The 26,374-nt window shown below is 44.9% G+C and overlaps 1 protein-coding gene across 1 annotated transcript in view; it reads right to left on the bottom strand.

Annotated features, from left to right (window-relative positions):
• LOC115192023 (catenin alpha-2) overlaps positions 1-26,374 on the bottom strand; it is a 661,748-nt gene that overhangs the window by 27,421 nt on the left and 607,953 nt on the right. Inside the window, exons 13-14 of the mRNA XM_029750111.1 lie at positions 16,161-16,312; positions 12,203-12,316 (exon numbers count right to left, since the gene is read on the bottom strand). Coding sequence (XP_029605971.1) covers positions 12,203-12,316; positions 16,161-16,312 — 266 coding nt within the window. The remainder of the gene's footprint in view (positions 1-12,202; positions 12,317-16,160; positions 16,313-26,374) is intronic.

Below are 26,374 nucleotides of genomic sequence, written 5' to 3'. Positions count from 1 at the left end.
CTGGCCCAGGGGTGTGAAGGTGAACGGAAAGGCACTGGAACGACGAACCGCCCTTGCCGTCTCTGCCTGGCCGGTTCTCCTCTCTCCACTGGGATTATCTGCCTCTAACCCTATTACGGGGCTGAGTCACTGGCTTACTGGTGCTCTTCCATGCCGTCCCTAGGAGTGGTGCGTAACTTGAATGGGTTGAGTCACTGACGTGATCTTCCATTCCACATTGGCGCCCCCCTCGGGTTTGTTCTGTGGAGGAGATCTTCATTGGCTATACGTGGCCTTGTCTCAGGGTAGTAGGTTGGTGGTTGAAGATATCCCTCTAGTGGTGTGGGGGCTGTGCTTTGGAAAAGTGGGTGGGGTTATATCCTGCCTGGTTGGCCCTGTCCGGGGGTATCGTTGGACGGGGCCACAGTGTCTCCCGACCCCTCCTGTCTCAGCCTCCAGTGTTTATGCTGCAATAGTATGTGTCAGGGGGCTAGGGTCATTCTGTTATATCTGGAGTATTTCTCCTGTCTTATCCGGTGTCCTGTGTGAATTTAAGTATGCTCCCTCTATCTTCTCTTGGAGGACCTGAGCCCTAGGACCATGCCTCAGGACTACCTGACCTGATGACTCCTTGCTGTCCCCAGTCCACCTGGTCATGCTGCTGCTCCAGTTTCAACTGTTCTGCCTGCGGCTAAGGAACCCTGACCTGTTCACCGGACATGCTACCTTGTCCTGGACCTGCTGTTTTCGACTCTCTACCACACCTGCTGGCTCTAACTCTGAATGATTGACTATGAAAAGCCAACTGACATTTACTCCTGAGGTGCTGAACTGTTGCACACTCTACAACCACAGTGATTATTATTATTTGACCCTGCTGGTCAACTACGAATGTTTGAACATCGTGTCCATGTTCTGTTATAATCTCCACGCGGCACAGCCAGAAGAGGACTCGCCACCCCTCAGAGCCTGGTTTCTTCCTAGGTTCCTGCCTTTCTAGGGAGTTTTCCTAGCCACTGTACTTCTACATCTGCATTGCTTGTTGTTTGGGGTTTTAGGCTGGGTTTCTGTATAGCACTTTGTGACATCAGCTGATGCAAAAAGGGCTTTATAAATACATTTGATTGATTGAATTTTACTGATCATTCAAAATGTACGCACACACACTAATAGCCATAATCAAGTAGCCTACATCAGCTTTTACATTGTTCACCATCTATATGTTCTGCTTCTACAATTGAACATCCAAACATTTCAGGCATTACTGGTCATTACTGTATCTAGTTCTACATCCAGCTATTCTACTTGTAGATGGAATCTACATGATATATGTGGCTACAGTATGTAAGAATTACATAACATCTCTACTCAATCTGTTTTGGGGAAGTTCTGCGTAAGCGGACACTGCGTTCTTGGTAAATGCTACATATGTCAGCTCAATCAGAAATTACCTTTACATTTCTATACACAATCTGTAATGCTTCAGTGATACCGATTGAATAGAGACCCTAGTGTATTGAGTTTGGGTATTTTATTGACTTTAGAGCGATAAAACATCTATAGCTTCCACAAAGAGCTTACATATTGCTGTGACAAATCTGACCTTTTCCATTGATCATTATGAGAAATTCAGCATTACTGTAATTTTTCCCCAAATGTAAGGTTGCTACTATCTGTATCATTAATTATTGTGTGCCAACACTAAACATAGGCTTAGCCATGAACACTGAGAGACAAGGGTGAAGGTCAGAACTTAATCAATGAAATAAAAACAAACTACAAATGTAGCTTACATGGCAAACACAAAGCAGAGGTAAACAAATGCACATGCACTGAATACAACAGGTTTAGACCTTAACATGAAATGTTTACCTACAAGCCCTTAACCAATGAATAAAAGAGTTAAGAAAATATTGACTTAATAAACTAAAGTAAAAAAGAAATTATAATAATTTAAAAAAGTAACACAAGAAAATAACAATAATGAGGCTGTATACAGGGGGAACCGGTACCGAGTCAATGTGCAGGGGTACAGGTTAGTCGAGGTAATTTGTATATGTAGGTAGGGGTAAAGTGACTATACATAGACAATAAAGAGCAAATAAAAATGGTCTGGGAGGCCATTTGATTCATTGTTCAGCAGTCTTATGGCTTGTGGGTAGGAACTGTTAAGTAGCCTTTTGGACCTATACTTGTCATTCGGGTACCGCTTGCCGTGCGTCTTTTTTGGGCCTTCCTTTGACACCGCCTAGTATATAGGTCCTGGATGGCAGGAAGTTTGGCCCCAGTGATTTACTGGGCTGTATGCACTACCCCGCCTTACGGTCAGATGCTGAGCAGTTACCATACCAGGCGGTGATGCAACCGGTCAGGATGCTCTCAATGGTGCAGCTGTAGAACTTTTTGAGGATGTGGGGACCCATGGCAAATCTTTTCAATATGCTGAGGAGGAAAGTGCATTGTCATGCCCTCTTAACAACTTTCTTGGTGTGTTTGGACCATGATAGTTTGTTGGTAGTATGGACACTCCTTTTCCTGTAGTCCACGATCATCTCCTTTGGACTTGCTCACGTTGAGGGAGAGATTGTTTTCCTGGAACCACACTGCCAGGTCTCTGACCTCCTCCCTATAGGCTGTCTCATCGTTGTCAGTGATCAGGCCTACCACCATTGTGTCGTCAGCAAACTTATTGATGGTGTTGGGGTCGTGCTTGGCCACGCAATCATGGGTGGAAAGGGAGAACAGGAGTGGACTAAGCACACACCCCTAAGGGGCCCCCGTGTTGATGATCAGCGTGGCAGATGTGTTGTTGCCGACCCTTACCACCTTGGGGCAGCCCGTCAGGAAGTCCAGGATCCAGTTGCAGAGGGAGGTGTTTAGTCCAAGGGTCCTTAGCTTAGTGATGAGCTTTGTGGGCACTATGGTGTTGAACACTGAGCTGTAGTCAATGAACAGCATTCTCACATAGGTGTTCCTTTTGTCCAGGTAATGGCAGGTGTGGTGTGCGATTGAGATTGCGTCATCTGTGGATCTGTTGGGGCTGTATGCGAATTGGAGTCGGTCTAGGGTTTCTGGGATGATGGTGTTTATGTGAGACAAGACCAGCCTTTCAAAACACCTAATGGCTACCAACGAGAGTGCTACGGGGTGGTAGTAATTTAGGCAGGCTACCTTCGCTTTCTTTGGCACAGGTGGTCTGCTTGAAACATGTAGGTATTACAGACTCGGTCAGGGAGATGTTGAAAATGTCAGTGAAAACACGTGCCAGTTGGTCCGCGCATGCTCTGAGTACACGTCCTGGTAATCCGTCTGGCCCTACTGCCTCGTGAATGTTGAAGGTCAACATTCACTATGGAGACTGTGATCACATAGTCGTCCAGAACAGCTGGTGTTCTCATGCATGCTTCAGAGTTTCTTACCTCGAATCGAGCATAAAAAGGTATTTAGCCCATCTGGTAGGCTCGCATCACTGGGCAGCTCGCAGCTGGGTTTCCCTTTGTAGTCAGTAATAGTTGGCAAACCCTGCCACATCCGTTGAGCATCAGGGCCAGTGTAGTAGGATTCTATCTTAGTCCTGTATTGACACTTTGCCTGTTTGATGGTTCGTCTGAGAGCATAGCGGGATTTCTTATAAGTGTCTGGATTAGTGTCCCACTCCTTGAAAGCGGCAGCTCTAGCCTTTAGCTCCATGGCTTCTGGTTGGGATATGTACGTACGGTCACTGTGGGGAAGACGTCATCGATGCACTTAATGATGAAGCCGGTGACTTAGGTGGTATACTCCTCAATGCAGTCCTGTTGCGTAGGATAAGCGTCATCTGACCATTTCCGTACTGAGCGGTGTCACTGGTACTTCCTGCTTTAATTTTTGCTTACAAGCAGGAATCAGGGGGATAGAATTATGGTCCGGTTTGCTAAATGGAGGGCGAGGGAGAGCTTTGTATGTGTTTCTGTGTGTGGAGTCAAAGTGGTCTAGAGGTTTTTTTACTCTAGTTGCACATCTGAAATGCTGGTAAAAATGTGGCTAAATGGATTTAAATTTAACTGCATTAAAGTCCCCGGCCACTAGGAGCGCCGTTTCTTGATTAGCATTTTCTTGTTTGCTTATGGCCTTATACAGCTCATTGAGCGCAGTCTTAGTGCCAGCATAGGTTTGTGGTGGTAAATAGACGGCTCCAAAAAATATAGATGAAAACTCTCTTGGTAGTGTGGTCTACAGCTTATCATGAAGTACTCTACCTCAGGCGAGCAATACCTCGAGGCTGCCTTAATATTAAACATCGCGCACCAGCTGTTACTGACAAATAGACACACACCCCCACCCCTCATCGCACCGGAAATAGCTGTTCTGTCCTGCCGATGCACGGAAAACTCAGCCAACTCTATATTATCCGTGAAACATAAGATATTACAGTTTTTATTATCCCATTGGTAGGATAGTCTCGAATGGAGCTCATCCAGTTTATTCTCCAGTAATTGCACGTTGGCCAATGGAACAGATATTACTCGCCAACAAATTCTCACAAGGCACCCTAATATCTGTATTTCCTTCTTTTCTTCATGTGAATGACAGGGATTTGGGCCTGTCTGGTTGTCACATTATATCCTTTGCATCAGACTCATTAAAGAAAAAAATCTTTGTCCAGTTCGAGGTGAGTAATCGCTGTTCTGATATCCAAAAGTTATTTTCGGTCACAAGAGACGGTAGCATCAACATTATGTACAAAATAAGTTACAAACAATGCAAAAAAACACACAAAATAGCACAATTGGTAAAATGGCAGCCATCCCCTCAGGCGCCATTCTTCCAAATAAGGCTGACTGGACAGTAGGTTGACTGGACAGTAGTTTCCTGCTGGCTGTTTAGTTCCACCTTAACTTAGTATGTTCAAATGGAGAGCTACACTGCTAATAAATCAGCAACATCACTTGCAACTTGGTCACAGCAGCATGGCCTTATGGGGTGTGGAGTCTTTTATGTTGGCAGACATTTTGAGCTACCCCCTTTAGAGGGAGGCAGGCAGGCAGTTGAAATAAATTTTCCCCAACCAAGTTCACCTTTCTCCGGGGGCACTATGACCAGACCTGGTCTAGCTGGAAACTGGAAGGGCATTTACTCATACTGATACAGGGAGTGTCAGTCAATCAGTAAAACCACAGTGAAAACAACAACTACCGTAATTTCCGGACTATTAAGCGCACCTGAATATAAGCCGCACCCACTGAATTTAAAAAATATATATTATTTTGAACATAAATAAGCCGCACATGTCTATAAGCCGCAGGTGTCTACCGGTACATTGAAACAAATTAACTTTACACAGGCTTTAACGAAACACGGCTTGTAACAAAAATAAATAGGCTTTAACGAAACACGGCTTGTAACAAAAATAAATAGGCTTTAACGAAGCACGGCTTGTAACAAAATAAATAGGCTTTAACGAAACACGGCTTGTAACAAAAATAAATAGGCTTTAACGAAACACGGCTTGTAACAAAAAATTTGCAGTAAACAGTAGCCTACCAAGAAAGTCATTGGTCACTATCTTCCTCCTCCTGTGCACTGAAACCACTGAAGTCATCTCCTTCGGTGTCGGAGTTGAATAGCCTCAGAATTGCTTCATCCGATATTAGATCGTTTTCATTGTCGCTCTCGTCACTTTCATCCGGAGGCAAATCCCCCGCTGAGCCCTCTTCAACACGCAGCAGTCCAGTCTTTCAAAACCCGTTGATGATAGTGGATTTTTTGACAATGCTCCACGCTGTCAGGACCCACAAATTTGAAAGCGGGAAAAATCCATATATTAGCCATTGTTAAAGCCGCGAAGTTCAAAGCGTGGGAAAAAAGTTGCGGCGGCGTATAGTCTGGAATTTACGGTAAACTGAAATAAAAAGGATCTTGGTCAGCTAGCAACTGCAAAGACAACAAAGACAAAAAGCAGAGGGAGAAAAAAAGGTCGGCAACATGGCCAGCTCTGGCTGTATGGCTGTCACACACCTGTAACGAGTCTCGGAGTTCCCTGATTGTGGCACGATACACATGACAAACCAACTTTAATATGTGGTTTGTGATGAAGTCTACTTAAATAGGTAAACTATTTCTTAACTGTGTCACCTCTTACCTCGATCAATTAAGTGTTTACCATTACTGTAAAAAGTGTACAGACAACTTCACAGGTCTGGTTCCAATTCCTCTGCTGAATTAAAGGGAATCTACCCCAACTGTCAATGACATGAATATGGCGGCTCAAAAGGTTAGCTTAGTCCTCAAACTTGCTCAATGGTGATTTACAAAGAAACACAGGGGCCAATTGGGATGTCATAATAGAAGGGTTGGGGGGGTACTAGGCGAGAGTATTTTCTTCTTCTCCCGCTCTCCAGAATTCACTTATCCCAAAATCCCTTCCTCTGCTTACTGATAACAACAAGAGCGGGCCTTGGGAGCTTAGCGCAGTGGCAAATCCCATCGTATAGAGCACGTGCCAATACACTCGGCGGCTCGGCGGGGATTAGACACGGCGCTTTCTGGGTTTCTTCACAGGCAGGGGCATCGCGAAATGACTTTAATTTGTTTCATTTGAAATAAAATGCCCAGACACTAGCGAGATCAATTTTATGGCTGACCTATCAAGGGCTTTGTGTGTGTGTGTGTGCGTGTCTCTCTGTGTGTGTTTGTGTGCGTGCTTTTTTGCATGTAAGCTCTGCAAAAAAAGAAACGTCCTCTCACTGTCAACTGCGTTTATTTTCAGCAAACTTAACATGTGTAAATATTTGTATGAACATAACAAGATTCAACAACTGAGACATAAACTGAACAAGTTCCACAGACATGTGACTAACAGAAATGGAATAATGTGTCCCTGAACAAAGGGGGGGGGGGGGTCAAAATCAAAAGCAACAGTCAGTATCTGGTGTGGCCACCAGCTGCATTAAGTACTGCAGTGGATCTCCTCCTCATGGGCTGCACCAGATTTGCCAGTTCTTGCTGTGAGATGTTACCCCACTCTTCCACCAAGGCACCTGCAAGTTCCCGGACATTTCTGGGGGATTGGCCCTAGCCCTCACCCTCCTATCCAACAAGTCCCAGACGTGCTCAATGGGATTGAGATCTGGGCTCTTCGCTGGCCATGGCAGAACACTGACATTCCTGTCTTGCAGGAAATCACACACAGAACAAGCAGTATGGCTGGTGGCATCGTCATGCTGGAGGGTCATGTCAGGATGAGCCTGCAGGAAGGGTACCACATGAGGGAGGAGGATGTCTTCCCTGTAACACACAGCATTGAGATTGCCTGCAATGACAACAAGCTCAGTCCGATGATGCTGTGACACACCGCCCCAGACCATGACGGACCCTCCACCTCCAAATCGATCGCGCTCCAGAGTACAGGCCTCGGTGTAATGCTCATTCCTTCGACAATAAACGCGAATCCGACCATCACCCCTGGTGAGACAAAACTGCGACTCGTCAGTGAAGAGCACTTTTTGCCAGTCCTGTTAGGTCCAGCGATGGAGTGTTTGTGCCCATAGGCGACGTTGTTGCCGGTGATGTCTGGTGAGGACCTGACTTACAACAGGCCTACAAGCCCCTGTCCAGCCTCTCTCAGCCTATTGCGGACAGTCTGAACACTGATGGAGGGATTGTGCATTTCTGGTGTAACTCGGGCAGTTGTTGTTGCCATCCTGTACCTGTCCCGCAGGTGTGATGTTCAGATGTACCGATTCTGTGCAGGTGTTGTTACACGTGGTCTGCCATTGCGAGGACGATCAGCTGTCCATCTTAGGCGTCTCACAGTACGGACATTGCAATTTATTGCCCTGGCCACTTCTGCAGTCCTCATGCCTCCTTGCAGCATGCCTAAGGCACGTTCACGCAGATGAGCAGGGACCCTGGGCATCTTTCTTTTGGTGTTTTTCAGAGTCCGTAGAAAGACCTCTTTAGTGTCCTAAGTTTTTATAACTGTGACCTTAATTGCCTACCGTCTGTAAGCTGTTAGTGTCTTAACAACTGTTCCACAGGTGCATGTTCATTAATAGTTTATGGTTCATTGAACAAGCATGGAAAACAGTTTTTAAACCCTTTACAAGGAAGATCTGTGAAGTTATTTGGATTTTTACGAATTATCTTTGAAAGACAGGGTCCTGAAAAAGGGCCGTTTTTTCGCTGAGTTTATGTGCGCGCCTCTATGTGTGAGTATGTGTGTGTCTCTGTTTCTGTGTGAGTATGTGTGTGTCTCTGTCTCTCTGTGAGTACGTGTGTGTCTCTCTGTAGGTATGTGTGTCTCTGTCTCTGTGTGGGTCTCTGTCTCTGTGTAAGTATGTGTGTGTGTCTATGTCTCTATGTGAGTATGTGTGTGTCTATGTCTCTATGTGAGTACGTGTGTCTATGTCTCTGTGTGAGTATGTGTGTGTCTATGTCTCTGTGTACGTATGGGTGTGTCTATGTCTCTGTGTACGTATGGGTGTGTCTCTGTCTCTGTGTACGTATGGGTGTGTCTCTGTGTAAGTATGTGTGTGTCTCTGTGCGAGTAAGTGTGTGTCTCTGTGCGAGTAAGTGTGTGTCTCTCTGTCTCTGTGCAAGTAAGTGTGTGTCTCTCTGTCTCTGTGTGAGTATGTGTGTCTCTCTGGCTCTGTGTGAGTATGTGTGTCTCTGTCTCTGTGTGAGTATGTGTGTGTCTCTGTGTAAGTATGTGTGTGTCTCTGTCTCTGTGTAAGTATGTGTGTGTCTCTGTCTCTGTGTAAGTATGTTTGTCTCTGTGTAAGTATGTGTGTGTCTCTGTGTAAGTATGTGTGTGTCTCTGTGTAAGTATGTGTGTGTCTCTGTGTAAGTATGTGTGTGTCTCTGTGTAAGTATGTGTGTGTCTCTCTGTAAGTATGTGTGTGTCTCTCTGTAAGTATGTGTGTGTCTCTCTGTAAGTATGTGTGTTTCTCTGTGTAAGTATGTGAGTGTCTCTGTAAGTATGTGTGTGTCTCTCTGTAAGTATGTGTGTGTCTCTCTGTAAGTATGTGTGTGTCTCTCTGTAAGTATGTGTGTGTCTCTCTGTAAGTATGTGTGTGTCTCTCTGTAAGTATGTGTGTGTCTCTGTGTAAGTATGTGTGTGTCTCTCTGTAAGTATGTGTGTGTCTCTGTGTAAGTATGTGTGTGTCTCTGTGTAAGTATGTGTGTGTCTCTGTGTAAGTATGTGTGTGTCTCTGTGTAAGTATGTGTGTGTCTCTGTGTAAGTATGTGTGTGTCTCTCTGTAAGTATGTGTGTGTCTCTCTGTAAGTATGTGTGTGTCTCTCTGTAAGTATGTGTGTGTCTCTCTGTAAGTATGTGTGTGTCTCTGTGTAAGTATGTGTGTGTCTCTCTGTAAGTATGTGTGTGTCTCTGTGTAAGTATGTGTGTGTCTCTGTGTAAGTATGTGTGTGTCTCTGTGTAAGTATGTGTGTGTCTCTGTGTAAGTATGTGTGTGTCTCTGTGTAAGTATGTGTGTGTCTCTGTGTAAGTATGTGTGTGTCTCTCTGTAAGTATGTGAGTGTCTCTGTAAGTATGTGTGTATCTCTGTCTCTGTGTAAGTGGAGGACAAAAATACAGAGTGAGAGAGAGAGGCCATCTCCTGTGTTTGCTCCCTCCTCATATTATACATGTTTGAGTCTAATAACTTAGCTCTATGCATAAGTATAATAGAAGTGACAACCAGGAAGAGCCGCTCGAGGAACAATGGGGGGGGGGCAGAGAGAGAAAAAGGAAGAGCGAGAGGGAGAGAAAACAAGAGAAATAAAGCCTTGTTCACACTGGAGAAGCAACACAATGGCGGTGTAATAATTGTTGTGCCATCAAATTGATCAAAAATATCCGTTGCATCACACCCGTAGTGTCAGAATGTGAGATAGAGACAGAGGGAGGGAAAGAAAGAGTGAGTGAGAGGCTAACCTGGTGTCGTGTGGTTTGTGTGTATTTGACGCAAAGAGAGACCCACTGGGCACAGAAGTCAGTTAAAAGTCTAGTTTTGATGTACATTTGGTGGAGTTGTCAATTAACGTGAATTCAACGTGAAATCAAGCAAACACTTCACCCTTTCATTGGATTTAGGTTCAAAGTAGGGTGAAAAAAAAAGACATAATTCCCTTATGTTGATAACGCCTTGCAAATCTAATTCCACATTGATTCAACGTCATCACAGATTTTGGGGGGGGTTGAAATGATGTGAAAACACTGTCGATTGAAGCTGTTTTAGCCCAGTGAGGAGTAGCTAACCTCGTGTCAGCGCGGTGTGTGCTGCATACTACACTACACATGCCCAGCGTGAAAGGAACAGTGGGTGTAAACCTGGACATGCTCGCCATGTCGGCTCACACTGAGAAGACACACAAGATGGCCGATCACCTTTCCTCTTGTCTCTTCTAATGACAACACATGCTGTGGTGTGCCAATGTGCACTTCACGTGACCGGGAGAAGGTAAACAGGGTTTACCGTGACATGACAGGTTAGGGCGAGTGGGCAGGACACCTGTGTCCAGGCTAACCGCATCTTTTACGTATGCGTGTCTATGTGAAAATGTGAGTGTACGTGTTTGTGTTTATGAGCAAATGTACTGGATGTGTGGGTGTGTGGGTGTGTGTGTGTGTGTGTGTGATAGCAAGCATGTCTATATATCATGTGCATGTCTACATTTCCAAATGAACAGCACCCATTCATTTCAAGTGGCATCCATTTTCAACATGAGACCCAGGAGCACGCACCTTAAACTAACTAGCAGCAGGAGGTATCGCCCACTCAGAGTTGCGTAGACACTTGTTCAACTCTGTGTGATGCGTTTGAGCTCAGATGGCCTTCGCTGCAGGAGGTCGTGGGTGTGTGTGTGGGTGCGCGTGTGTGAGCCACGGGACACAGTTGGGACGACTCAGTGGGATTCGATGAGACCCAACTGTACCTACTTCTCACCCTGGCAAAACAGGCACTGGACCCCCTGCCGGACCCCCTACCAGTGTCCCAGAACAACGGCTGTCTATGCTCCCAAAAGTACAATGCTGTACCCGCCTTATGGCCAAAGTTAGTTGTTATAATCATGGAGTTTGACACAACCGTTCTCTCTGTTTGTTTTCACCTCCTTTAAACTTTTTGACAGGTTTGTTTGGAGAGAGATGTAGTGGTTGTGGTGTGTGTGTGTTTATGAGGCCAGTTGGTGCCAACAGGCTTTGGGTTAATTTCAATGTTTCCCCTCTCCAATCCATTTCCCATTCATAATGCCAACTCTCCCTCCCTCTCTCACACTCTCTCTCTCTCTCTCTCTCTCCCGGACTCCCTCCGACTTTGAGGAAGGCTTCCTAGCAGCAGCAGGCCTCTCAGGATGAGGGAAGGCATGAGGCCAAACCTTTTCCTGCCACCCGGCATTCCACAATCCAACCTCAACAGCCAACCTCTATCCCTGCTGTAGGGGTGGTAAGCACTGATACCCTTTAATGTACTGTAAGCAGTGCCCCTGTGTACAAATAATACATGGAAAAAAACACTAATGTGCACAAAGCCCAAAGCCCCGGTGATCACTGGTCACAGGCTTGGCACGGGTCGAGTGTGCGTTCCCGGTAATATCGGAGGGGGGATACGGCTTCATTTGCACTCGCAATTTTACACCCGTCTCTCCTCCCGAGTGGGATCATGCTTTAGTCATTTCAAAACAATCAAATTAGGTTATGATCATTTCAATGTACTTTTCGTTTTCCGTATGATGGCATCCTGTGATATTAAAATCATACAATAGTGGGGTTTATCCAGCGCAGAACCCACTGGGAATTTACATTATGTTGAACACGAGAGAAATTGAAGTGGTGCAACAAGAGGCTTTATGTAATGAAAGGGAAGGCCGACTTGCAATATGACACACTACAACAATACCCTTTTCACATTACTGAGCATGAGCTAAACTGAGCCAAGCCTAGGTTTACTGGGCTGACCTGGTTACGAATCCACCAGAGTTGCTGGAACTGTGCAGGGAAGGACAATGTGAAAGGCCTTTGTGATAAATAGGGGTATCCTTGGGCACATCGGAAATGGCACCCTATGCCCTACGCAGTGCACCTCTTGATTCAAAAGTAGTGCACTATATTGGGTCCCATTTCCAACTCAACCCCAATCATGTTCCTATGCAGCGAGCTACGGAATGTTCCAGAGCAGGTTCTGGAGTGCGGTTCTAGTGTATGGCTCTAGTGGGGTTCGAGAGCTGGTTCTAGAGTTCCACTCACCCTGGCGCTCTGTCCGGCGATGAGCTGGTCGTCCTCCGTCTGGACGCTGGTCCTGCTGCGGGCGTCGTAGTCCTCCTGCTCAAAGTCTGAGTCATCCTCCAGCTCCTCAGGTGTCTACAGAGAAAGGTGAAGAGGGGATGGAGAGGGAAAAGAGGCAGAGAGAGAGGGGGGGTAGAAAGAGATAGTGGATAGAGAGGGGGGATACAAAAGGGGTAGGAGAGAGAAAGAAGGAGAAAGTATTAGGGAGAGAAGGGAAAGGTGTGTGGGAGATGAGAAGAGAAATGGAAGAATAGTAGATATAGAGAGAAAGAGAGAGAAGGAGAGAGAAAAAAACATGACGACTGTTAGATCAACAGCTGCAGTGTCACACAACACAGATTTTTGATACATCGGTCCTCAGACACATCTCTATCTCCCCTCTCCCTCTACTACTGTTCTTCTCACTCACACACTTCTTCTTCAGCTTCTGTTCCTGGGTTGAGTCTGTTCTCAGCAAGAGTCTGAGGGCAGATAGGCCTTCCCGTCACGTGAGGGGCGGCTGGCAGGAGATGTCACACAATTAACAGCAAGTCAGATCTCCTTGTGTTGAATTATTCAGCCCGTTTTTTTGTACATGCTTTATACGCTCTGATTTCAAGTCCCTTGCATCATTGTTTTTAAGAAGTCTCGGTGGTGGTTTACACCACGCACCATAAGAGCACTATAAAGCTCCCTGAAATAGTGGGATCAAACGGCACAAAGGGAAAAGGGCGGGAAGGGTAAATGGCCTCAAGAGATTCTGTGATTTGTTTTTTTCTTCTTCAGTCTTCAACTTGTTGTCAACTGCTATCTCACAACGAGACAGGGTGGGGACGAGACAGATGTTCTAGACAGGCAGGACTCGGGGACGAATCAGTTTATGTGTTCGACCAATGAAGAGCAGGGATCTGGGGCTTCCGGGCCAATCGGGAGGCAGTTAGCTGAGGAGAAGGGCGGGATGAGTGGCTCAGTCGCCCACCTGTCTGTCTGTTTGTCAACAACGTGTCTATCGTCACGGCAACACTGTAAACATCATCTATACCGTCCTCATCTCCAGACATAACAACCTCCTCTACAAACTGAAGAGGCCACTAGTCCAAAAAGCTGGTTTTATACCTGCTTCTCTTGAAAACAAACCGAATTTCTCGCAAATCCACCACACAAACATGAAGACGTTACAGTTGTGCGCCTCTACACGACACAAAGGCAGGCGTGATATCAGACTCTATATCCGACAATATCAATATCGCGCACATCTGTTCTCTGAGTGGTACATAGAGGAAGACGAGGAGAAGACTGTGATATGTGTGTGCGTTCCAAATACATGGGAGACGGCGCTGGAGCGTATAGCGGCTGTTTAACGAGCACCTGACCAGTTCTGCTATTCAGTGTGTGTTTCCGCGCTGATCTGAGCTTTCTGGACGTCATGCTTTCGCCATCGTTTCCTATGACCGATCGTTACTCGTTGTGTGTCTATTATTACGTGTTGTACTTTTCTATTGTTTCTCTATTTAGTTTTTCTCTACATTGTTGGGAAGAGCCCGTGAGTAAGCGTTTCACTGTTAGTCCACACCTGTTGTTTACAAAGTAGGCGATGAGTACAATTGTATTTTATTTGATGGCAGCCTATTCCCGATATAGTGCACGACTTTTGACCAGAGCACTATGAGCCCTGATCAAAAGTAGTGCACTATAAAAGGGAACGGGGTGCCATTTGGGACGCACGCCGGGTGAGGTTTGACGGCTTGTGTCTCCTGCAGGTTAATTATTTCCCCTTTGTTCCCAGAAGAATGGATATGTGCTCCCTTTGTGTGTGGAAATGAGCGTGAACATTGAAGCCTTGTTTTAGTTGAATTGCGTGGCACGTTCCATTTTCTGGAGTGGACATATAGCAGATGTCTGTGTACGTGTGTTTGAGTGTGTGTGTGTGAGAGTGCGTTTGTGTGTGTGTGGAATGCTATTTTATTAACCCTCTACACACACACACACACCCGACCATACTCAACTTCTAAAATGAACACCATGGAGAATTGCCCCCATAATCCATTGCTGTTGTAGGGTACAATGTGGCTCTGCCAGCAGATTCTAAAGAAATCATTTTCTAAAGAAATCCATGTACACCAGCTTACACAGGAGCAAAAAAACACACCACAAAAACATCCTTCAGACGTTTCATATGAAAGGCTACACATTGTATTACGGAAGTTAGGCTACACAATGACGAGAAATCATAGATAGTCCTCCAAGCCTCCAAGAGTAATTTAACTTGGAAATAGATTATGAGGCTGGTGTGTCGGTCTCGGCCAGTTCAAAGCCCCTGTTTTACATTATTTACCAACGTCAAATTATTTCCCCATAATTAGATTTTTCTCGCAACTGCACTGGGAAACTTTCCAGCAGTCCAAAGTTGAATACATGATTTTGCATGGTGGTATTGGGAGAAGGGGGGGGTACGAGAAGAGAGAAAACACTAGACAAACAACATCTAGTAGGCCTACCATGGTGGATACAGTGTGGTGTGGCTGAGTCTACAACATTACTTTGTAATAGGCTTTGTTGTAACATCAATACAAAAGTCTAGTCTGGAACTAATCTTGCAGTATTATGTTACAAGTAAACAAGTCTTGTCAGAGCCAGAACAGCCCATAGAGTAGCAGCCTAATTCCATTTCTTTGTAGCATCCCCCTGGACAGGAAGCTAGTCTATCTCAGGGTCTTACCCCCAATCCATGTCCTTAATGCTGAGTGCCAAGCAGAGAGGAATCAGGTACCATTTTTAGTCTTTGGTATGACTCCACCAGGGATTGAACCCTCAACCTTCCAATCTCAGGGTGGATACTGTAACCACAAGGCCACTGAGTTGGTCTGTTCTAACCAGCCCTAAAGAGTTATGTCATATGCATCAAAGCTGGGACCGAGAGACTGAGAAACAGCTTCTGTCTCAAGGCCATCAGTTAAACAGCCATCACTAACACAGAGAGGCTGCTGCCTACATACAGACTTGAAATCATTTTCCACTTCAATAAATGGATCACTAATCACTTTAATAATGTTCACATATCTTGCATTACTCATCTCATATGGATATATTCTATTTTATACCAACTATTGCATCTTGCCTATGCCACTCAGTCATTGCTCATCCATATATTTATATGTACATATTCTTAATCCATTATTTTGATTTGTGTGTATTAGGTAGTTGTTGTGGAATTGTTAGATTACATGTTAGATTTTCTTTTTCTTTTTTTACCTTTCTTTTACTTGGCAAGTCAGTTAAGAACAAATTCTTATTTACAATGACAGCCTACCATGTAATAGTGGGTTAACCACCTTGTTCAGGCACAACAACAGATTTTTACTTTGTCAGCTCGGGGATTCCATCCCGCAACCTTTCGGTTACCGGCCCAACGCTCAAACCACTAGGCTACCCCAGATATTTCCGCATTGTTGGAATTAGAAGCACAACAATTCGCTACACTCGTAATAACATCTGCTAACCATGTGTATGTGACCAATACAATTTGATTTCTTATGAACCGTGAAGTTCTTTGTAATTTAATTTCCATGTCATTTAATTTCTTACTCGCTAACATCAAATCAGGGAGATTGTTTGTGTTTCATCTTGGGAAAATGGACATTTCATGTGACCTCACGCAGGACACATTCTTGCAATTGGAGATTTTTGTTGTTGATGAAAATTGACATTTCGTCAGTTATAGGTGCGAATCCTTATGTACACTTGGTCATGCATTGATGTCAATGAGAGAAAAAGAGTGTGTCTCAAATGGCACCCGTGTTCCTACATAGTGCACTACTTTTTATGGGCCCTGGTCAAAAGTAGTGCACTATAATGGGAATAGCCTGTGTAATTATGTACAGAGTCTGTTCCCAGCATGCTTTGAGAAGCGTGAGAGGAGGAAATGAGGAAGTGGACGTACCCTGATCATAAGAACGGCTTTCCGGATGTCACGCACGCCGTCGTAGACCAGGCGGGACGCGTCGATGAACTCGTTCTCCTCGAAGGTCTGTGGGGGGTTTGTGCTCAGTGCCTCGATGGCCACCTCCACTTGTTCAGCGAAACGGGGCATGACTGTAAGAAGGGAGGGAGAGAGAGGGACGGAAAGGGAGAGAAAAAGAGATAACAATAAGAATGGCGACCAGAATTTACACTCACTTAATTAATTTTTATATTTTAGGCAGCATGTGCCTTCCTCAGTGTGTGTGTGAGAAACAGAGAAAGAAAGAGAGAGAGCGAGAAAGCAGATAAACAAAGGTGAAAAACAAGAGAAATATCTGAAAAAACATCCCTCAAAAGTGTATCTTTCCTCCTGGGGGGATGGGCACATTGGTTTGAGAGAGAGGTGGAATACCGAAAGAGACGTGTGTGTGTGTCTATGTAAGACAATGTGTGGGTGTTCTATTCTCAAACCAAGGACACACACTCTGCGCGTCAAATACATCTTCTGAAGCGGGGGTCCCAGCCTCTGTCAATGTAGCCTCTCGAGAAAAAGACGAGATGTCACCAGAAATCTGGTACCACGGGGATGGGGCGCCCGAGTGCCTTTCGCACGCCAATTAGCCGTTTCACCTTGGCTCCACTACCGGGAGAGCGGCTGTCTGTCACCTATCACCGTGTGAGTGCTAGGATGCTAATGTGTTAGCTTTGATTGGCAGCCATTCACTTATTAATCTGTCAGTGCTAGCATGCTAGCGCGCTAGCTCTGGTTGACAGCCACTCAAGTTAACAGGTTGCTGATGAGGGACTGAAAATTCATTGCCAAAACAAAAGGCTGCAAAACAAAAAGTTGCGAACTCCGACAAAAACAATGGCTGGCATTTAGCGGGAATATTAGTTTGGCAAGCGTTGCCAACCGAGCATCTGTATGTTCTTTGTGCGTTCACAGGAGGGGTGTTGAATTTGAATAAATGCCAGGGCAATCGTGCCGAATATATTCATGTTGAGTGGGACAGCTACATAATCATCTTCAGACGAATCGTGATGATCTGATGCAGGCAATGTTTAAAGGTCCAATACAGCCATTTTTATCTCAATATCAAATCTTTTCTGGGTAACAATTCAATACCTTACTGTGATGTTTTGAATTAAAATGGTCAAAAATAAACTAAAATAGCATCTTGGCAAAGAGCAGTTTCGCAAGCAATAATTTTGCTAGGACTGTCTGGAAGTTGTCTGAGTGGGGAGGGGAAAACGGAAAACGAACTGTTATTGGCATAAAGGTTTGGAACTCTCTTTCCTAGTGGTCTATTAACTAATTTACCACCTAGTGATGTCACCAGGCAGGCCAAAACTCCATCTCACCAAAACAGGCTTTTCAAATAGCTCTTACACTAAAAGAGCATTATCATAATTTTCACAATTTCACAGTATTTTTTCAACCTCATAGTGTGGAAACATATATAAAACACATGTAAGGCATGTTTTCAACTGCACTGGGCCTTTAATAATTGTTTTAATGCTGTGGTTCTGCTTGAGCAATAACAGCTAAATCAATGGGTTACGGTTAAACCACCTGACAGAGAACAAACTGAGAGAACAAAACAATATTTAGGTGGATTGACACGACCTTGTTCGACCCGGTCTTGTGTTATTGAATTGAGCCACGATTAGAGCCGGCCAGTTCCCTTTTCACTGTCAAGTGGGCACTGGGGACACACGCACGCAGACACACACACAGTACCCAATCCGCGTAGATAGACTCACTCGACTTATGTCGTGCCGCCTTCACAATTTCAGATTCAGCAGCAAGCGCCTCAGTCTACAGCTTGTACTCATTATCTGTCTACACTGAGCCGGCGTCTCATTTCAGAGGAGAAAAGGGGGTCAGTACAACAAGACGAGAGGCACTCGCAAAAACCTTCTGATGCATAAAGAAAAGAAAAAAAAACATGACATAATATTCTCTGAGCAGCTGTTGAAATATATATTAAATATTCAGAGAGGCATGATGAAACAAATACAATAAGAGGGATGGATTTGGAGAGGAGGTTGAATTTGGGCTCTGGATCACTGGTGAAGAAGAAGAAGAAGAAGCACGTCTAATGAGAATGCTGGAAGGGAGGGGGAAAAAACGACAACAACAACAAAGATTTTATGTGCTAGTGGATATGCCACTGAAACCCCCGACAAACACGCTGTGTGATATTATTGTCATTCTCCTCAGAGCTCTCTCTCTCTCTCTCTCTCTCTCTTCTCTGTTCACCGTGAAGTGAAGAAAATCAATTAGAAGCTTAAGCCAGAAAGGTAAATCAGAAAAAAATACACATAAACGTATTAAAAACACTGGGGCTGCTTATTATACACCAAACATTAAAAGGTGCTACAAAAACTGTTTTCCTTTTTTTCTCTCTAAAATGTATCTTTTTTTTAATTCAGTTTAATCCACTTACTGGATTAGCGTAAAATAGGCTATTGGGAAAATTTTGTGCAGGGCTAGGGTTTTTAAATAGAAATAGTTAAGTGTTCTCCGAGACGCTTAATGAGGAAAGTTGCTGATGGTAAAGGAGCAATTTCACTCATTCCGGTTGAGAAATGATAAAGGGAATTAAACGTGACCGTGTTGGAATGGATTTGTCATGAAAGTACAATGAATGAAGTGAATGCTTAAATATTCGGTAAAGTGCTTAGTGGAATCAAAGTGGCAGAACGCAACACGCAGCCAACAAAGCCATCCTCAAGGCCTAAGATCACAGGAGGACAGCTCTGCTCGCGTCGTGACATAATAGACTCCTCATAGGAAAACATAAACACTTCCGACTTCCGCACAAACAAACCAAAAAGGCCGTAAATCGCAGAGTGTGCCATTAACCTTCAAACCGGAGCCGTCACTGTGATTTGTGTTTTCGCCTTATGGAAGGGAGGAAGGGAGGGAACAGAGGATGGAAACGGAGTGAGGGAGGGAGCGCATTGCCAAGTCTGACCGGAAGTATCTCCAGCCTCAACCCCCGTTCTCTCCCCATCACAAACACGCACGCACGCAAGTACACACACACGCACACACACACATGCACGCACGCACGCACACTTCTTTTTGATTTAGCTGCTGCTGAGACTTCTGCCTACGAGTCTCTCTCAGGGCGATCTAGTTTGCCCCAACCTCAGCTAAACTGTCTCACCTCGCTGTACATCCTATACTGCTGATTCCTACTCCAATACACTAGTCAGCTTTTTTTCTATACCACCCACCCACTGCTGCTGAAGAAGCTTCTCCCCACCTCTCTCTCTTTCTTTCTCCCCCTCCCCTTTCCTCTTCTCTCCTCTCTTCCCTTCTCTTCTCTTTCCCTCCCTCTCTAACCCGCTCTCTCCTCTCCACCTCTCCTCTGGCAAGCCATCTGTGTCTCATTTATACTAAAACCCCCCTTTCCATCATCATAACAACTGATGAAACTGAGAGAGAAAGAGTGACTCATTTCAAGCCACTGTCTGCGTAGCGTGGGAAACACCTGGGCAGGGTGATGCAACTTGGTGGCCATTTTGGAGCTTGTGTACTGCGAATTGGCACTCACAGCTGACAGGATCCTTGACTTAGCTATCCCACTCTCCAGTCCTCTCCACAGTAATGTCATTCCATCAGTTGCTTTTGGTCAGAAAAAAACAGTGAATGTGACCTGTGTTAAAGCTAACATAGGCCTATCTGCCATTCAATACATTATTACATGACTTTTAGTGTGTGTGTAATTACTCTCCCGTATTCTAGACATGCATTGAGAGAATCCAATTTCAATAAATTGCCTGGTATTCCCCGAAATCGCAGTTGGAGGATTCCTAGAATTTGCAGGGAAATAGCAGGAAATCTGGAATCATCCAACCAAGATTTCTGGAAAACCAGGGAATTTATTAGATTTTAGTCATTTAGCAGATACTTTCATCCAGAGCAATTAGGGTTAAGTGCCTTGGTTAAGGGCACATCGACAGACTTTTCACCTAGTTGGCTCAGGGATTTGAACCAGCGACCTTTCAGTTATTGGCCCAATGCGCTTAAACACTAGGCCATATTTCAGCTTTAATATCTACCTTCTCTGGGTAAAATCTTAATGATCAAGTAAAAAAATCTGATTTAAAAAATACAATGAGTTTAAATGCAGGTGGGGAGAGGGGGAGAGAGAAAGAGCAGATAGAAAGAAAGGAGAGAGCGAGAGAGCGAGAGAGAGATAACCCCTTTCCCATGAGGCTATTGATTTACCCCCCCCCTCTCTCCTTCAAGGACAAGCCTCAATCTCCAGGTCTGTGTGTGTGAAGTAGAATGTCTGTCAGGAATCTATGGCTCAGCTTAACAGAGTTGAGCAGTCTGCTTGTGTGTGTGTGTGTGTGTGTGTGTGTGTGTGTACTTGCGCATGGTGCGGCATGTGTGTGTGCCCAGCCCGACTGCCTGTACTACCCCAAACTATAAATATAACTGGGTTCACTGTTGAGGAAGACAGAGGGACAATAAGTGACAGGGGTCAAAGGTGAGACACTTGTGATAAGCAGAGCGGGTTAGACAGCTTGACCATTTGACGCCTGTCACAGGGGAGGTGAGTGACAGCGTCTAGCGTTGAGTTAACAGCGCACAGAGATGCATAGGCACAAAGGCACACACAAACACATACGCAAGAAGGCACACAGGCAAGCATGAATATGCAGACACACGCAGACACATCTAGACTTGGCTTCCTCTCTGGAGGACCTCAGCCAGGCAGGTCAGAAGCTGATGGACACACTCTAACTAGCTGGTAGTCCTACAACAAACACACACACATCACACACACACACATCACACACACACATCACACACACACATCACACACACACACACACACACACACACACACACACACACACACACACACACACACACACACACACACACACACTTTACACAAAGTGCAACAGCAGTCCAGGACGCCACCTGTTCAGTCCTCTGCCACTGACTCTACCCTCTCCTCTCTCTCTCTCCTCCATTTTACATCAGTTTTTCTTTTCCCCCTGCCACCTCCACGTCTCACTATCTCTCCGCCAGCTTTCAGGAGGCACCAATTTAGCCTCTGACAGAGCAGGCCGCGGGCCAAAACAGGCCACAGTGCCACCTACAGCGGAGATTAGTCCACTTTAGAAGTAGCTGGAAGAATAGATGTAGGCGGAAGGTATTATCTGTGGTCCAACCCTAGCCTCGTACTAGCACACTGATCTTGCGAGGTTACATAAACATGTTTCACTATTTATGCAAGCTCATGAGATCAGTGTGGTAACACAGGGATAGTCCACCCCTAGATATGTATCAAACCTGACCCCATTCATCCTTCCTCACCCTGGCAGCCCCATCCCTCCATCGTTCCTCTCCTCCATCTTTCTCATTACAAGTCATTTACCAGGGTGGGAAATCCATTGTTGCTCTGGTTATTTCCCCTCTGCCGGGATAATGAAAGAGACAATCAGCGTTACTCGAGTGCCTCTCGCCGCCGAGGCGATAAGTCACAAACAAGCATTAAACAAGTCACACATGGTGCCATCGGGGCCAGCTGTGCTAGCCTAGGATTGCCCTGTTGTTTACACACACAGAACAGAGGAATCTATGGCCTGGCTTCCTGGACAAAGATTAAGCCTAGTCCTGGAAATTGTTCTTTGGAGATTCACCATAAAAAGTGGATTTTAGTCGAGGATGAGGATTTATCTGGAATGGACTGTGTGCCCAGCCCAACTGTCTGTACTACCTACCCCGAGCAATACATCTGACTGGGTTCATTGTTAAGGAAGAGAGGGGGAGGGGGTGAGTGACAGAGTCTGGCGTTGAGTGGTGAGCACACATTAATAGGCTTGCATGAATACGAATACACACACACACTCACTAACTCACTCACTCACTCACTCACTCACTCACTCACTCACTCACTCACTCACTCACACGCTTGCGCATGCCTCACTGATGGACACGCTAACTAGATGGCAGTCCTACAGTACACCCCAGAGTCCTGGCTGCAGTTTACACAGGCAATATCAGTCCAGGACGCCACCTGTTCACACCTCTGCCACTGACTCCACCCTCTCCTCTCATCCAATTGTCATCTGTTTTGCCCCCCCCCCCTTCCACCTCCACGTCTCACTATCTCTCCGCCAGCTTTCAGGAGGCACCAATTTAGCCTCTGACAGAGCAGGCCCCAGGCCAAAACATGCCACAGTGGCACCTAAAGGGGAGATTAGTCTGTTGCCGTGTCTGTGTGCTCCCTCCATGATGAAGTCACACACTGCAGTGGACGTGTACAGTCAGGTGGACAGGGCCTTCGAATGACAGCAGGCTTGCGTCCCAAATGGCTTTACGTCCCTATTCACTTCATAACGAACTGCTTTTGTCAAAAGTAATGCACTTCATAGGAATATGGTACTATTTGGGATGCATTCCTGATGTTGCAGTGGAACAGGGGAAAGGGGATACCTAGTCAGTTGCACAACTGAATGCATTCAACCGAAATATGTCTTCAGCATTTAACCCAACCCCTCTGAATCAGAGAGGTGCAGGGGGCTGCCTTAATCAGCACCCCAGAGAGCAGTTGTTGTTGGGGGTTAACTGCCTTGCTCAAGGGCAGAACTGCATATTTCTTCGCCTTGCCGGCTCGGGGGATCTTGTGACTTTCGGTTAGTGGCCCAAAGCTTGACAACTCCATATGTGGCGGGTTCTATTTCCTTGTATGTTTTTAGACAGGGAGTGAGATCCTTTGAAATCAGGAAATGAACACAAATAGTTTGATTCAGCGTGCTAAGCCCAGATTGATTCACTTCTTATCGTCCCACCTGGCCAACATCCGGTGAAATTGCAGAGCGCGAAATTCAAACTACAGAATTATAAATATTTAACTTTCATAAAATCACAAGTGTAATACATCAAAATAAAGCTTAACCTCTTGTTAATCCAGCCGGTGTGTCAGATTTCAAAAAGGCTTTACGGCGAAAGCACACCATGCAATTATCTGAGGATAGCGCCCCGCATACAAATGCATGAAAAACATATTTCTACCAGGCAGGTGCGCCACGAAAGTCAGAAATAGCGATATAATAAATGCTTTACCTTTGACGATCTTCTTCTGTTGGCACTCCAAAAGGTCCAAGATACATCACAAATGGTCCTTTTGTTCGATAATGTCCTTCTTTATATCCATAAAAACTCAGTTTAGCTGGTGCGCTTCAGTCAATAATCCACCCAGTTTCCCTCCATCAAAATGCATACAAAATGAATCCCAAACGTTACTAATAAACGTTTCCAAACAAGTCAAACAATGTTTATAATCAAACCTTAGGTATCCTAATAAGTAAATAAATGATACAATTTAAGCCAGAGAATCGTTATTGTCTTTCCCGGAGAAAAATACCAAAGAACGCGCTCTCTTCCACCCGCTTGGAAACACTACAGCCAAAATGGGAGCCACCTAGAAAAACTACAACTTCCAGCTCATTTTTTCCAAAAACCAGCATGAAACTCTTTCTAAAGACTGTTGACATCTAGTGGAAGCCCTAGGAACTGCAATCTGGGAGGATTTTGCCTTATAATAAAAGTGACAGCCATTGAAAACAGTGGTGGGCTGAAAATGTATATTTTTGGGATGGTTTGTCCTCGGGGTTTCGCCTGCCATATCAGTTCTGTTATACTCACAAACATCATTTTAACAGTTTTAGAAACTTTAGAGTGTTTCTATCCAAATCTACCATGCATATGCATATCCTAGCTTCTGGGCCTGAGTAACAGGCAGTTTACTTTGGGCACGCTTTTCATCCGGACGTGAAAATACTGCCCCCTACCCAGGAGAGGTTAAATCATGATACACTGCAGAGTAGCAACTGTCCAATTAGCATGCTTTACACTTATGCACTTTTAAGGATAGCGGGTCAACATTGATTTATTCTTAGCCTTGAAAGTAAAAAAATGAAGAAAAGGCTACAAATAAGAGTAAACAAATAGATGTAGGCGGAAGGTATTATCTGTGGTCCAACCCTAGCCTCGTACTAGCACACTGATCTTGCGAGGTTACATAAACATGTTTCACTATTCATGCAAGCTCACGAGATCAGTGTGGTAGCACAGGGATAGTCCACCCCTAGATATGTATCAAACCTGACCCCATTCATCCTTCCTCACCCTGGCAGCCCCATCACTCCAATGTTCCTCTCCTCCATCTTTCTCATTACAAGTCATTTACCAGGGTGGGAAAACCATTGTTGCTCTGGTTATTTCCCCTCTGCCGGGATAATGAAAGAGACAATCAGCGTTACTCAAGTGCCTCTCGCCGCCGAGGCGATAAGTCATAAACAAGCGTTAAACAAGTCGCACACGGTGCCATCGGGCCAGCTGTGCTGTGCTAGGCTAGCCCTGTTGCTGACACACACAGAACAGAGGAATCTATGGCCTGGCTTCCTGGACAAAGATTAAGCCTAGTCCTGGAATAGAAATCATGGTCTATGGAGAGTCACAATTGAAAGTATTATTTAATCCAGGACTAGGCTTAATCTGTGTATGGGAAACCAGCCCCTTGGGCCTACTTTAGGAACGTGACTATGGCACTGTTGATAGGTGGTATATTGACTAGGCCAGGGTTGGTTGGAGTCAGTTCTATGTCAAATCAGTTCAACTGGAAACTGAGTTTGTGAATTAGGAGAAAACCGGCCATCATTTTCAATTAGGGTTTATTCTAATCATTTCAACAAATTCTCAGTTAACTCCATGGTGTTGACTAGATTCAAATGAATCGTCCAAGTTGAATCCATCGACACTACATCACAGAACTGCACAGTACATTACAGTACTGCACAGTAGAGCCTTGTATCAGGTTATAAGCATCACATTGCAAAAAGATATGAATCATGGTTATTGATGCGTAAATCAAGACTTTGCATTCAAGTAAAGTAGTACAGTGCATTAAGTAAAGTAGTAGAGTACAGTAAGTAAAGTAGTACAGTATAGTAAGTAAAGTAATACAGTGCAGTAAGTACAGTAGTACAGTAAGTAAAGTAGTACAGTACACTAAGTAATGCAATACAGTAAGTAAGTAAAGTAGTACAATACAGTAAGTAAAGTAGTACAGTAGAGTACATTACAGTAAGTAATGTAGTACAGTACAGTAAGTAAAGTGTTACAGTGCAGTACGTAAAGTAGTACAGTACAGTAAGTAAAGTAGTACAGTACAGCAAGTAAAGTAGTACAGTGCAGTACAGTAAGTAAAGTAGTATAGTACAGTGAGTAAAGTAGCACAGTACAGTAAGTAAAGTAGTACAGTAAGTAAGTAAAGTAGTACAGTACAGTAAGTAAAGTAGTACAGTAAAGTTCAGTACAGTGAAGAGTACATGGTCACATCTCCGGCCAACAGGATTCGTACCTGTCTGGGAGATACTATACTGTACCACCATGCCCCACAAAGTCACTTTGGGGGCTGCCTAAAAAAAGACAGTGGATGAATAATGATATGAATTCATAAGGATGTGTTCTCCCCTTATCAGAGGTTATTACAGGCTAATGAGAGTCAAACCACACTCGTGTCGGAGCCACTCTTTCCCTGTCCCCCTCCTGCCCTCAGTGAAATGAATATAAACTGCCTGCCTCGCTCCTTTTTTTTAAGGAAGAGAAAAAAAAAGAGCAAGGAAAAAAACATGGTAATGTCGAGTTTTGAACTGTTCAAACCCGTTAGCTAGCTAACGCCCGCTCAGTCAAAGGAGGAGACGTGTCGCACATTAACCTTCATGGGGTTTGGTTGCGGTTACATGCTCGATTGATGCTGCTAATTGAAATGTAGAAGGCGAGGGGGGGGGGGGGGGTTGGGACTGACTCTGACCGGGGTCTCATTCGTCCTAACTATATTTCTCTTTGATGGAGAGCTGTTTTGTTGCTTGTTCCTCCCCTCCTTGTGTTTTAGTGGCAGTGGTGTTTGTTAAAAGCCTCCATGCACATCTGATCTGCACCATAAAGCACCTCTATTGATCCCCGGTGAACTGTATCTATCCCCCTCTCTCTATCCCTCTCCCCATCCACCTCTCCCCTCTCTTCATCCTCCTCTCCCTTCTCTCCATCCTCTCCCTTTCTCCTTCTCTTCCTCCCCTCCCTACATTTCAGCAGAATGTACAGTACCAGTCAAACGTTTGGACACACCTACTCATTGAAGGGTTTTTCTTAATTTT

Source organism: Salmo trutta, chromosome 4 (assembly GCF_901001165.1).
Source record: "Salmo trutta chromosome 4, fSalTru1.1, whole genome shotgun sequence".
In the NCBI taxonomy this organism is placed as follows: Eukaryota; Metazoa; Chordata; class Actinopteri; order Salmoniformes; family Salmonidae; genus Salmo; species Salmo trutta.
Note: the sequence above shows the minus strand (reverse complement) of the source record. Positions and strands in the feature narration are given on the sequence as shown.